We start from the raw sequence: 11,977 nt of genomic DNA on the forward strand, positions 1-11,977 counted from the left end.
ATGTCCACCAATGCAAAATGCGAGATGATACGTCCCGTTGGCGAATATGCCCAGTCACTTCAATACGCCAAGATCATGAGGAGGAAAAGATGTGTTGATAAAGAATTCATTCTATCCCAAGCCGCCCCAAAATTTCTGCGTTCGCCAAAACGGAAGACGATAGGCTTGCAAACCTCCCGCACGCTCAAAAGTTATACATAAAAGATGAAGAATATGAAGCTGCACGGAAAAAGACTTTGATAAAAGTTTAGATGGAAGAAGAGGAGGAAAAAGCTCGTGAAAAGGAGACAGAATACCGCCCCAGCCACCGGCGCAGTGCAATGCAATGGTACCCGAGATGCAGGCCAGCCAAGCCATCCCCTTTATTCGGTCAGACAAGAAAGAAGGGGGCAAAGGACACAGGAAAACCCAACGCCGAAATAATTTCTACTACTCCGGTGTAAGATGACGTGAGGTGAAGCAAAGGTAGGGCGCGAGTAAAGGGTTGTGATATGAGCTCGCAGATGGAAAGGGAAGAGAAGTCTAGTCGTCGTACGATACGTAGAAGAATGCGAGACCTTGCACGCGAGAAGCTTGAGGCTGCCTCATCTCCTAGGAGTGGCTATGGGTGCAGACTGTCAGTTTTCACATCCTCGTGTCCCAGCCTCAGAACTGAAACCTACCGTTGACCATCTGCCTCTGTTTGCCTAACCAGCTCTTGGGCATCTCGTTCCGCCTTTGTAGGACGACGTGGTTGCTCTGAATGCGACTAGTAAGATCGTACCACGCCGTTGCAATGAGCGCGTTTTCGCGCTGGAGGTTCTTGATAATCTGATCGCTCGCAGCCTGTGAATGCCGTGCAGGTCAGCCGATCCGGGTCACCTCCACCATTACGATCAAGATGAGGCCATGATATTCATAGGCTAACTTGGTTTAATCGAAATAACTGTAGCGGGAGACATACCTTCTGAGCCGCGGCAGCCTCTCCGCCCTCGGCCGCCTTGAGCTTCCGCTGCAAGTCATATTTATCTTGCTCGGACTTCTCTAATTGCTGAAAAAAAAAAAAGAACCATTAGCCATAAGCGCTTTATTTCATTAACACCCAGAATAGAGGCCATCAAAGTGTTCAAAACTTGGAAGTAGCTGGCGACTTTGGCCGCCTGAAGACCTTCCTCCACCAGCTCATTTTCGGTTTCGGAACCGAGGGTGAGACTGGTGTCTGGGGAGGCAGGTCAAGATGGGGATGGCACAGAGCGATTAGAGGCCGAGCATTCGGGCGGCTATCGTACAACACAGCCACAGACGGTGTACCGGGGATCTTGGGGGCACCGAATTCGGCACACTGAGGTCGTAGAGCCATGTACTTCATGAGAGACTTGAGGTAACTCACCGATTGACGCTCCTTGAGTCTGATACGCAACTTGTCAACCTTCTCCTGGAGCTTCTGAGCGGCCTCAGTAGGCTCAGCGCCGTCTTGTCGGCCCTCTTTGACCTCATCAAGGTCTTTTCGAAGCTTGTCTTTCTCGAGCAGGGCGTTGATGAGTGAGCTGCGCTGTTCTTCGAGGTCAGTACCGAGGTTTTTGAGCTGCTGGCGCGCTGCCTCGAGTTCCTCGCGGATTGAGCCGGAGATGAGCTGGTCAGTAGACTTGAGTTCCTCGAGAGCTTCGACGCTGTCTTTCGCGACGGCCGAGAGATCGGTCCTTGCGCTGAGGAGCTCGCGATCCTTGTCAGAGAGCTGCGCTTGAATCTCGCTATTCTTCCTCTTCTCGCTGTCAAGTTCGTGGGACTTCTGAGCAAGCTGAATCCTCAGGTTGGCTAGTACCTCGCTGTGATGGATGTCTTGAGTTAGCACTTTGCCCACACCTAGTCGCATAGCTGTGTCAACGATTTCAACTAACTTTTCGCCACTGCTCTCGATCAGAGCGCTGATTTGGGCTTCCGCAATCTGGTGTTTCTCGAATGTGTCGTTGTAAGTTCCCTGAATACGCTCTCGCTGCCTCCGCTCCTCCTCAAGCTCTTGGCGCAATCGAGCGTTTTCTGGCCCAGACCCCATACCGCTACGAAGCAAGTTGTTTTCTGCCTTGAGACGAGAGACCTCGAGGCCAAGATTAGGGGGCGCAGCGCTGCCAGCACCCTCAAGCTCCTGCTCGAGACTGAAGCCTGCAGTGCCAGCATCGGGAGACAAAGCACCCTGCGATCCCGAATTGATTTGCTCTTGCAGCTCGGAGATCAGACGCTCGTCAGAGAGACGCTGGGCGTCAAGCGTCGCAAGACGAGCTCTCAACTGCATGGTGTCATCGTGGAGAGCCCTGCGTTGGGCATCCAACTCAACATACTGTAGCTCATAATCTCTGAGCTTCGAAGCGTACTGCTCGTTAGTCTGCTCCAACGCCTGATTCCTCTTCAGAACCTTCTCATACTCAATGAGATCGCGCTGCATTTGCTCCTTTTCGTAAAGCAAATTGTCCATCTCTTTGGACAACGTGGACTGTGCCTCAAGCTTTTGCTTGTACCGCTCAACCATGTTGGCCTTGCGAGATAGCTCCTCGTTCTTGAATCGCAGCTCCTTGACCTCATCGTCAAGCGTCTCCAGTTTCTGCGTCTTGGCCTTGAGTGCCGAGACTTCGCTCGCCAACCGCTCTTTCGTGATGCGATCATCTTCAGCCTGCGCCTCCTGATTGGCGATAAGCTCATCCTGCTCGCGTAGCTTAAGCTCAAGCGACCTGATGACCTCCTTCCCAGCACCGTCTTGAGCATCGTGGAACGCCTCCAGCTCCCTGCCCTTGCGAACGACCTCCTCCTTCAAATCGTCGTAACTTTCCTGCAGATGACCCAAGCGCGTTTCCATATCTGCGAGCAGCTTTCCCTTCTTGTCCAGGTCAGAGCGGAGGCGTATGTTGTCGGCTTCCATTGCGAGATCGACATCGTGGCTTTCGTGGCCAACCTCCGAGGTTTCTTCTACGTCCGCAGCCTCAGCATCGTCGATAGCCGTCCTCATGTCCTGCGTGACCCGCTGTAGCTGCATGAGGACCGTCTTGTCGGTGATATCCTGGGTGATGCGGGTAACCCATCGTTCGTTATTGCTACCAAGCATGGCATTGGCAAACAGCACGGCAAGGAGCTGAGTTAGGCATCGCGTTAGCTTGAACTTTCGTTCGCGCCGCCGGACCAAGGGCGACGCCTGGACGGGGCACGGATGGTTGCCTACCTTGCTGATGGCTTCTGGCTGCGCTTCTCTCGCTCTGGGTCTGATATCGGCAAGCTTGGTTTGCCCAATAAGCCCCGGACACTCGCGATAAACTAGCCTCGTGATGCCCTTGTAGACATCGTACAGCTCGCCCTCAGTGGTGTTTGAGTCGAAGGAGGGGTCGAGTTCTTGGAGGACCTTGGATAGGAGGTGGCCGTCGAGGAAGTCTGATATTGAGTCGGCCTGTCTATCCAGGGGAAATGTGTTCGCCTGTGCAGGAAGCATTAAGTCAGCATAATGTTGAAGCTACGTAGCGGTCTGTAACAACACTGGGGAAAAGGAAGTGACCCATCTGAGGGACACAAGGGGGACGATCTGGAGGGGAGCGCAAGCACGGCGGCTTACCCATTGCACCAGCGCGGCCTGCGCGCTTCCTGAGTACGGCATGATGCCCGTCTGTCGTATCGTAACGGTCGTCGTCTTCGTAGTCGTCTTTCGTCGTAGTTTCGTCGATGTCTCTAGGCTGGTGAGGTATCCCTAGGTGAAGTACCTTTGGATTTGGAGCTGGAGCACGTGGTAAAGGCGAAAGGGCTCCCGCGGTTCCACTATGTTTTGCGGTCGTGTTCGTGCTTGTTGCAAGTCAAAGCGGGCAGGGGAAATGTGGTTCCATGGGCCCGGGAAGCTCTCATCGCAAAGGGGGCTTCGGCTAGGGGGGAAAGGAGCGTGACGGGATATTAAAGGTTCAGGTCGGAGTTGGTGAGAAATGGCTTCGTCGGCCGAGAGAAGGGCGGTGTAAAGGAAATGTAAGGTGAACAGAGCCTTGTTCGCGCACAGTCGTATGAGACAAGGGCAGCAAGAGAAAATTAAAAGAGGGATGTCTCTCTGTCTCGCGGTGCTCGTCGTCCCAAATCCCAAAAGACAGGCGCATTGTTCATGTCCGCTCCCTCCTGTCGAACCCACATTCAATCTTCCATTGCATGACTTGCATCAAGCTCCTCCTTAGGTACCTTAAGGAATTCTTAGCGCGTCGTGCGCAGCTACCGCCATCCGCCAGATTACCTGACTGGAGGTGCCTTACCCAGAGCCCGAAACTCCAAGTGACGCGAAGCGGGACGGACTGCCAGGGGCTGACTTGATGCTACAGTGGGGCAGTCGGGTCCTTATGCCCCCAGGTCGAGTCTTCGACACCCTCCAGCGCCCGGTGACAGCACCGTTTTCACCTCTCCCCAAGCAGCCACTTTCTTTTCCCTTCGTTGTCAGGTTTGCCTGGATGAATGTCTTCCTTTATACCCGAGCCTAGGTCAGGTCACAATGCCGAGCCGAAGAACAATAATATTGTACTTGAGTGTTTATCGAGAAACCTCGTATTCTCTTTCGAAACCCAACATCAATCGAAAGGCGTCTCTTCCATCAAACAATTCCGAACCATGTTCAAACTGCACTATTCTTGTACCTTGGCGGCCACAAGCACAGACTCCAAGTCATCATATCGGACGGTCCTGGGTCATCAACACCTAACTTGACCACCAACGACCCTTCAATATCACTTTCCCCATCGCAGTCGGAAGAGCCCACGGTACAGATACCGGAATCTTGGACGGTCTTGATATCCCATTAATGTGGGCTTCTCCACGAAAGTTCGAGGAGGTTAGTCACCATCGTAGGCTTGGAACCGGTTCGCTTTGGACCCTTCTCCACGGTTCCGTGCCGAACCAAAGAGCCAACCCACTGATACCTAAGTAAGGTAGGCAGGCTGGAGGATTCTCTCTTCAGCCCCCCCTTTCAGGTCTGTCGTCAGTCAGTGACAGACAGACTGCCCGTGTCACATCCAAAGAGCCGGGCTGGTCTTTAAAGAGTGGCTTTTCAAAATCTCCCCCACCTTGCGCTTTGACACGTCTGAGTGTGAGATTGCTAGGTGCTTTTTCTGCCCAACCCAATTGGAGCACTACGCGAGGTATCAGAAACACCGGGCTTGCATCCCGTGAGGACCGCCGACACACTTGTACTTTGAGGTATGTTGTGTCACTGCAATGAGGCACCTGCAGCATTTCATGCTCTAGACGAGGCTTCGAAATATAATGTAGTCTGTGCCTCTCAGCGACATATCCGTCCCTGGCCAAAAAAAGCCTGGATCAGCATCCTTGGCCGGCAGTGGAGAAGCTAGAAGACGCAGAAAATCCGCTTTTGATCTGCACATATGCTTTCATGCCGCACAGGAATCCCCCACTCATCAGGTACATCGCCTTGGGGATTGGTTCATGAAGGACGGAGCGTTCACACAAGGCTTAGATCCCTCATCGACGTTGCCGTGTGGATGTCAGCCGCATCCAGAGCCTGACTTACATCACTCCGGAACGCCACTCCGTCAATGTTGAGCAAAGCAGAGATGCCGCCAATGGAGAAGGACTCCCTTGAACGTGGCAGGGCAGCCGTGGTAGAGACTAGAAGCATGAAAAGGTACTAACGATTTGATTTTAAATTTGTTTTGAGGCGTTGAGCAGGATTGAACCACTTGCGGCTCAAGCCTCACGCGGCCGTAATAAGGTACATAAAAAGATGCCTTGAGGCACTTCTCATCGATGTAACTCCCGACTCCGTAGTTATGAATCGTCTTATGACGGCAAAGGTAAATTAGAAACTGCCCTCCTCGCTTGTCCCTGTCGCAGCCGCCGGGAAAGGCGGCGGATATCATTGTCCTTGTGACCTAGTCCAGCCAAAGTCCCTTTTCGCACATTGTTGTTTCTTTGACCAGATGCATGCTTCGCAAATTGTCTGTCGCCAGTTACGCAGAATGATTGACGTCTTGTTCCGATGATGCGTTAATCTATACGGAGTTGGTGACAGTATGATCCTCTTCGATTGCGAGGCCTTCGCTGAAGGCTTGAACGGTTTCAAGGACCTTGGCGGGCGTGACAGCGGCAAATCCCCTGTCAATTGTTAGCTGCAGTTTGGAAACGTCGAATCGCTGAAAAATGATTGCTCACCTAATCAAAGAGTAGGTATGGGTGATCTGGCCGCCAGCATCGATGATGGATTGCCTCGCCTTCTGGATGACATCGTCACCGATGGAATCGGACTGGGCCCAGACGATGACGGACTTCATCTGGTCGACGGCGAGAACGCCGGGGACGACAGCCAGAGCTGCAACGAGAAAGGTGGAGGGTCTCATGGTTGCGGGTTGCGGGGTGCGGGGTGCGACAAGAGGTTGATCGAAAAATTGGAGTTCGTGTGTCTTTGCTGTCGCCGATGTCGATGCGATTCGGTATGGAGAGTCTGCGTTCAGGGCGATCAAAGATCGGTCAAGGTCGAGGATGAGCGTAGTGGCGGAGTTGCTGGGTAAGGTAGTGTGATTGACGATTGCGCCCAAGGGTCCAGTGTGGGGGGGTCGACGGGTATTTAATCGTTGCTAGAGAAAGTTGCTGGAGACTCGCGGATTGATGAAGGACAGGTGGATGCAGGAAGCAAGTTCAGCAGGTTGGATGTGGACGGACTGGGCCTTGATGGATGTCGATGTTTGGGTTCCCCTATGTCATGGTAAGGTGATCGCTTATTGAATGGGGACACAGCGCGGAATTTGGGTGCTTGGATGGGCAGTCGCCAGCCGAACCTTGAGGTACTTGCAAGCCACCACCTGCCCCAGTAGGGGGCTCCGTCACCCGTGTGGTCCCCCCCCCCCCAAAGCAGTGGAGGTGGTCCGTTGGCATTTTGTCCCAAAAGGACCTGTTTGTCACTGGTTGCGTCCAGCTTGCCAGGTTCCAGCCAGTAAGGTCTATCAGTATCTTATGCACGTCTGGCATGGTGTGGGAACCGGCAGTGATGGGACAACCTGCACATGTGCCACCTATTTTTTTCGCCAGCATTTCCGTCCGACTCTCAAGTCTCCATACCTAGTGTACAGAAACCGCAGCACGACAACTGCATGGGGTGGCAAGGGCCTTGGCGCGGCTTCAAAGTGGTGACATGCAACTAAAGTCCCACCTCGCTGTTTCCTCCTCTTCCGGTCACGGTGTCCTCCGTCGTCCCGTCAGAACTCGGTCTTCCCTGCATGATGGAAGGTCACCAGCGGGAACATGGCAACCTCAGCCAATCTTGAGCTCCGATTCACACTCACCAATTTCACCAACCGTCTCACCTTGTACAGCAACCTAATGTAATTGTGTAGGACTTCCTGGTGTAACCAACGCTTTCGAGCTATCAACCGCTGCATGCACGCGAATGTCCCGCTGCAGACTCAAAAACAAATTAGCGATATGGTAATCTCAATGTAGATTGTGGGCGAGTAAGTCTTACGCATCCGATCACCAGCCGACTCATGTGTACGACGTTATCCGGCTCACCCGACGATAGGATTCAAGAATTGAGCTTCACACTCAGCCAGCAGATCTGTGTATGTGTAGACGATTTGTATATCGTTGGTCGCCTTGTAAACGTGAATAGTACCGTTCATTTGGCGTAGGGATATTATTTAATTCCGTGAGCATTAAGTGCCGACCTAGAGACCTGAGAGGCCTGGCATTGGTGGGGTGCCGCTATTCTCCCCATAGACGAGCATGTGATCCTCAACGCCGATTCATGACCACTAAACAACGAGACTCCTATTCCCAAACATGCAAAGAAACAATGCTGGTGCAATGCAAGCGCCGCGGGTTGTGTGTCGGTGGAAAAAGCAAACAAACTCATAACGGTCACCGGATGCTTCTACCCCTTCGCACTGCCTGCCGCGCTGTCATTATCACCCCAGATATCCTTAGTCTCCTGCTCGACAGCTCGCATCGCAACAGCAACATGTTCAAGTTTGGCAACGACGTCGAGAACGCCTTTGTTGACCCGTTGAAAGTACCGATCGTTGGCCTCGCGCCTCTTTCGTGCAAGCAGGATGTCCACCTCCGTCTCCTGCTCGAGCTTCGCACCAAGTCGCTCCGTGCCCCCGCTGCTACCTGGCCGGCCATTGTTGCTTCCCGTGCTTCGCGGTCCCTCGTTACCATCTGACGCCACGCCCGTCTCTCCGAGCACTGCACTCTTCAAGTTGCGGACCTCCTCCCCGGCTGCTGACGTGTTGGAACGCTGGCCCGTCATCTCAATGGCCTCATCGGCCTCACTCCGCGCCCAAGCCTGTGCCAGGTCGATCTGAGCTGTTCTCAACTCTTCCAGTTTGCGATCATGATCGGGTCCAAACACGTGAGTTCCACCTGACGCTGAAAGTTCAACCTCCTCGAGCGTTGCCTGCATCTCGGCCCACAATGCGTCGGTCCTGTCGCTGCTCCGGGTACTGTCGGCGGTCTTGAGATTCCGGGTAGGGCGCGCAACTGATGACGCGACGACCGAGCTGGTATGAAGAGATCCATTCCGTTGCAGGTTCATGGCCTGCTGAGGAAGAGGTGAGACGCCAGTGGAGGAGGTCGCCGGCGCTCCAGGCGCCAGTATACCTGGTAGCGAGGCATGAGAGGCGGCAGGAGATGGATGAAGGAATAGAGACGGCGGAGGGTCGCGCTGTTTGCCTTTGCTCTTGACTGATTGAGACATGCCTACATTTTGTGTGTCGTCGTGAACATTCCAAGCTCGGGACTTGGCGTCTGAGACAGCTTCTCTTGAACTTGACGGCATCTGATAGGATTGGTTGGATACTCGAGGCAAGTTGCGGACCTGGGGCGACACCCCTGGCTAAGGTAAGACCGTCAGCAGCGTGGGGTTCGAGCTCCGTGCGGACGAAAGTGGTTCAAGCCTGGCTATGGGCGGGTGAACATGCCCCCACTTCTGGCTTCCAATCCCGGTATTCTTCCGCTCCTCAGGTAGGGGGAAAGCACGAGCCACAGTCACGTGATGGAAAATCACGCTCCTTCGACCGAAGGGCACAAACCCTCTGTGTGCCGAAAAAGCTGTCGTCGGACAAATCTGAGGATAGCACTTTTCGCGAAGAAGCAGTCAGGCACTATCACCACCACCAAGTCAATTTCCGCGATACCCCCCAACACATCGGTACGTTTCGCTATCCCATTCAGAATCTCCAACCTATCGACGACGAACTCCCAAGAAAATTTCCCACGAACTCGACAACGAAATCCCACCGATTGCCACACCAAAATACCCCTCTTGGAACTTTTTCAACTGACGATAGTCTCAACCAGCCAACATGCCTCGTGGACTCAATGCGGCGCGCAAGCTGCGCATGAACCGTAAGGACCAGAAGTGGGCCGATCTCGGATACAAGAAGCGTGCCCTCGGTACCGCCTTCAAGTCCTCCCCCTTCGGTGGTTCCTCCCACGCCAAGGGCATCGTCCTTGAGAAGGTCGGTGTCGAGGCCAAGCAGCCCAACTCCGCTATCCGAAAGTGCGTTCGTGTTCAGTTGATCAAGAACGGCAAGAAGGTCACTGCTTTCGGTACGATGAACCCCGATCACCTCATACGATTCTCGACGGCAAACAAGAGAATGGAAACTGGTCGAGAGTGGCCATGTAGCGAAGGAACCGAAATGCTAATATATTTGGATTCTAGTCCCCAACGACGGTTGCTTGAACTTCGTCGACGAGAACGACGAGGTCCTCCTGGCCGGTTTCGGTCGCAAGGGCAAGGCCAAGGGTGATATTCCCGGTGTCCGTTTCAAGGTTGTCAAGGTCTCTGGTGTCGGTCTGCTCGCTCTGTGGAAGGAGAAGAAGGAGAAGCCCAGATCCTAAACGGGAGGCTTTTCGCGAAGCATGGGAAGGACAGTGGAAGAAAATTCGGCACTCGGAGTTTTACGCTTGCATTGGCATCAATGGGTTATGGTCCTGATACTGCGGGTAGACTTTGGTCGATGAAATAAAACATCATGAAAGTCACCTGAAATGCGGCATTCACATCACACAAAAACGGGGTTATTCGGGGCGTGAAGAAGAAGAATCAGGGAATGGTGATTCTACGTGCTATGAAATTTACAGATGATGTTGGTACATTTTTCCTGGCATTTATACGCCCTTTCAAGTTTTCTAGTCCAATTGCTTCTCACTTGCAGCCTCCTCGTTTCCGTCTTGGACGTATCTTACAGTGTAATCAGCTGCAAGACCCAAGCTGATGACACCGCCTGTAATCCAACAACCGTTGATAAACCACCACCAGCAGTCCTTGACGCTCTTCAAGTTGACCCGCTTGATCATGATACCGAGTGTCACCGCTGCTCCACCGACGCTACCGATGAAAAAGGTTGGACCAGCGCCAGCCACGAAGCCAGCAGCGCTCAAGAGACTTAATTGAACAGCGGCCAAGCCCGTCAAGACCTGCTTGGTCTCGGCATCGTGCTTAAGAGCAATACTCTTGATGCCCGCCTTGACGTCATCCTTGATGTCCATGTGGGCGTAGATCATGTCGTACAGAATCGTCCAAGCGACGTTTGAAGTATACAGAAGCGCAGCAGCTGTCAACGCTGCACTGTTGGACAACAAATCGATTCCGAGAGCTGGGAAGCCCATCATCGCACCCCAAGAAAAGGTCAGGCCTAGTACGGCCTGAGGGTAGTAGGTGACCCGCTTGGCCAGGGGATAAGACACAACGAAGAGCAGGCTCGGGATGCCGTAGAAGAGACAGGACGTGGGAAATTGAACCAGGATACCCAGACCAGCCAGGAGCTGGGCACCGGTGAACGCGAAACCTTTGAAGGGTGTAATGGCGCCTCGCGCGATGGGTCGGAACTTGGTTCTGGTGACGTGTGGATCGAGGTTACGATCCCACAGATCATTAATGCTGCAGCCTGCGCCCCGCATGATGAGAGCTCCCGAGAAGAATAGAAGCGAAGTGCCAATGACGGAGCCCGGAGATGCCATGGGCATGGCCATTGGTGCGGCCATCAGAGTTGAGAAGAGACAGGGGAAGAAGAGATAGTAAGTGCCCGCCGGCTTATCGATGCGGGTAAGTTCTGCGTACGGGACCCATGATGCGGGCAAGTAAGAAATGATACCGGTCTCGGGTGGCGAGTACACGGCTTCGGGCGATGCTGGTTCGGGAGTGTCTGGAGCAATGGCTGTGGTGAGGCGTTGCGTTGAAGTGTGGAGAGTTGTCTGTTGTTGGCGAGCTGAGCTCCGAAGAATGAGGTTTGTGCTAGGCTTGCGGTGCGCCTGCAAGCCCAGCCGAGAATGTACTGCCGCTGATAATAACCTCGTTGTTCCCGTGGAAGGACTGCATGCCGCCTTCAAGGGGCCTCTTAGCAAGCTGACCTGCCTCATTTCAAGGAACTGTCGCTATGTTAGTCTGATTATCATATTGAGTAATTGGGGTCCAAGTATACAAGCCAATGGGTCAGCTGTAGGTATACGGACGGAAACTGAAAAACGAGTCGGCTTCCCAACGGTGTAGTATCTACGTTATGAAAAACAATGAAAACTGAGCCATACATGAAGCTCTGATGCTGGGTATGCTGTAATATGCAAGGGTGCCAGCTCGCTCAACTTTGATCAATATGGCAAGTACGAATAGACCTACTGCATTGACTGGTGCAAGCTTCAGAGGCAGGAGCCAGTGAATATAAGACAAGTGAAAGTCTCCACCAAGGAAGAGTAAAAGAAAGCTACAGACTTACCAACAATCGATACGAAGCTCTACCAAAATCCAGAAGTGCTCCCTTTGACTTTTTTCCAGTCGTCACCGAGAGAACCGAAATTTGAGAGCCTTCGTCAAAGGGTCCCGAGCTTAAGTGCGGTCCGTGCTCATGATCCTTGGGTGCCAAGGTACTTGAAGATTTGCAGACGTTGATTGGCTGCGCATTTGGCTTTCCTGTCCCCCCATCAGCTTTGAACCTTGAATCGGTCAGCCTTGCCCGACGCCACTTTTCGTTTACGCGACACG

At 53.3% G+C, this 11,977-nt stretch overlaps 5 protein-coding genes across 5 annotated transcripts; 1 reads left to right on the forward strand and 4 right to left on the reverse strand.

Annotated features, from left to right (window-relative positions):
• Positions 1 to 584: 584 nt before the first annotated feature.
• CORC01_08557 (uncharacterized protein) lies at positions 585 to 3,613 on the reverse strand (the record flags this gene model as incomplete). Its single annotated transcript, XM_022620187.1, has 8 exons — positions 585 to 601; positions 663 to 825; positions 944 to 1,030; positions 1,113 to 1,191; positions 1,269 to 1,805; positions 1,878 to 3,100; positions 3,188 to 3,436; positions 3,572 to 3,613. 8 exons carry the CDS (start codon positions 3,611 to 3,613, stop codon positions 585 to 587), a joined length of 2,397 nt encoding a protein of 798 aa, XP_022473341.1.
• A 2,377-nt stretch (positions 3,614 to 5,990) lies between these two features.
• On the reverse strand, positions 5,991 to 6,335 carry CORC01_08558 (uncharacterized protein; the record flags this gene model as incomplete). The annotated part of the gene is made up of 2 exons (XM_022620188.1): positions 5,991 to 6,093; positions 6,151 to 6,335. 2 exons carry the CDS (start codon positions 6,333 to 6,335, stop codon positions 5,991 to 5,993), a joined length of 288 nt encoding a protein of 95 aa, XP_022473342.1.
• Positions 6,336 to 7,864: 1,529 nt separating this feature from the next.
• On the reverse strand, positions 7,865 to 8,770 carry CORC01_08559 (uncharacterized protein; the record flags this gene model as incomplete). Its single annotated transcript, XM_022620189.1, has 1 exon — positions 7,865 to 8,770. The coding sequence occupies one exon, from the start codon at positions 8,768 to 8,770 to the stop codon at positions 7,865 to 7,867; it is 906 nt and encodes a 301-aa protein (XP_022473343.1).
• A 526-nt stretch (positions 8,771 to 9,296) lies between these two features.
• On the forward strand, positions 9,297 to 9,837 carry CORC01_08560 (ribosomal protein S12; the record flags this gene model as incomplete). Its single annotated transcript, XM_022620190.1, has 2 exons — positions 9,297 to 9,543; positions 9,659 to 9,837. 2 exons carry the CDS (start codon positions 9,297 to 9,299, stop codon positions 9,835 to 9,837), a joined length of 426 nt encoding a protein of 141 aa, XP_022473344.1.
• A 291-nt stretch (positions 9,838 to 10,128) lies between these two features.
• CORC01_08561 (4-hydroxybenzoate polyprenyl transferase) lies at positions 10,129 to 11,358 on the reverse strand (the record flags this gene model as incomplete). The annotated part of the gene is made up of 1 exon (XM_022620191.1): positions 10,129 to 11,358. One exon carries the CDS (start codon positions 11,356 to 11,358, stop codon positions 10,129 to 10,131), a length of 1,230 nt encoding a protein of 409 aa, XP_022473345.1.
• Positions 11,359 to 11,977: the final 619 nt, after the last annotated feature.

This window comes from Colletotrichum orchidophilum, assembly GCF_001831195.1.
Source record: "Colletotrichum orchidophilum strain IMI 309357 chromosome Unknown Scaffold_73.1, whole genome shotgun sequence".
Taxonomy (NCBI): domain Eukaryota; kingdom Fungi; phylum Ascomycota; class Sordariomycetes; order Glomerellales; family Glomerellaceae; genus Colletotrichum; species Colletotrichum orchidophilum.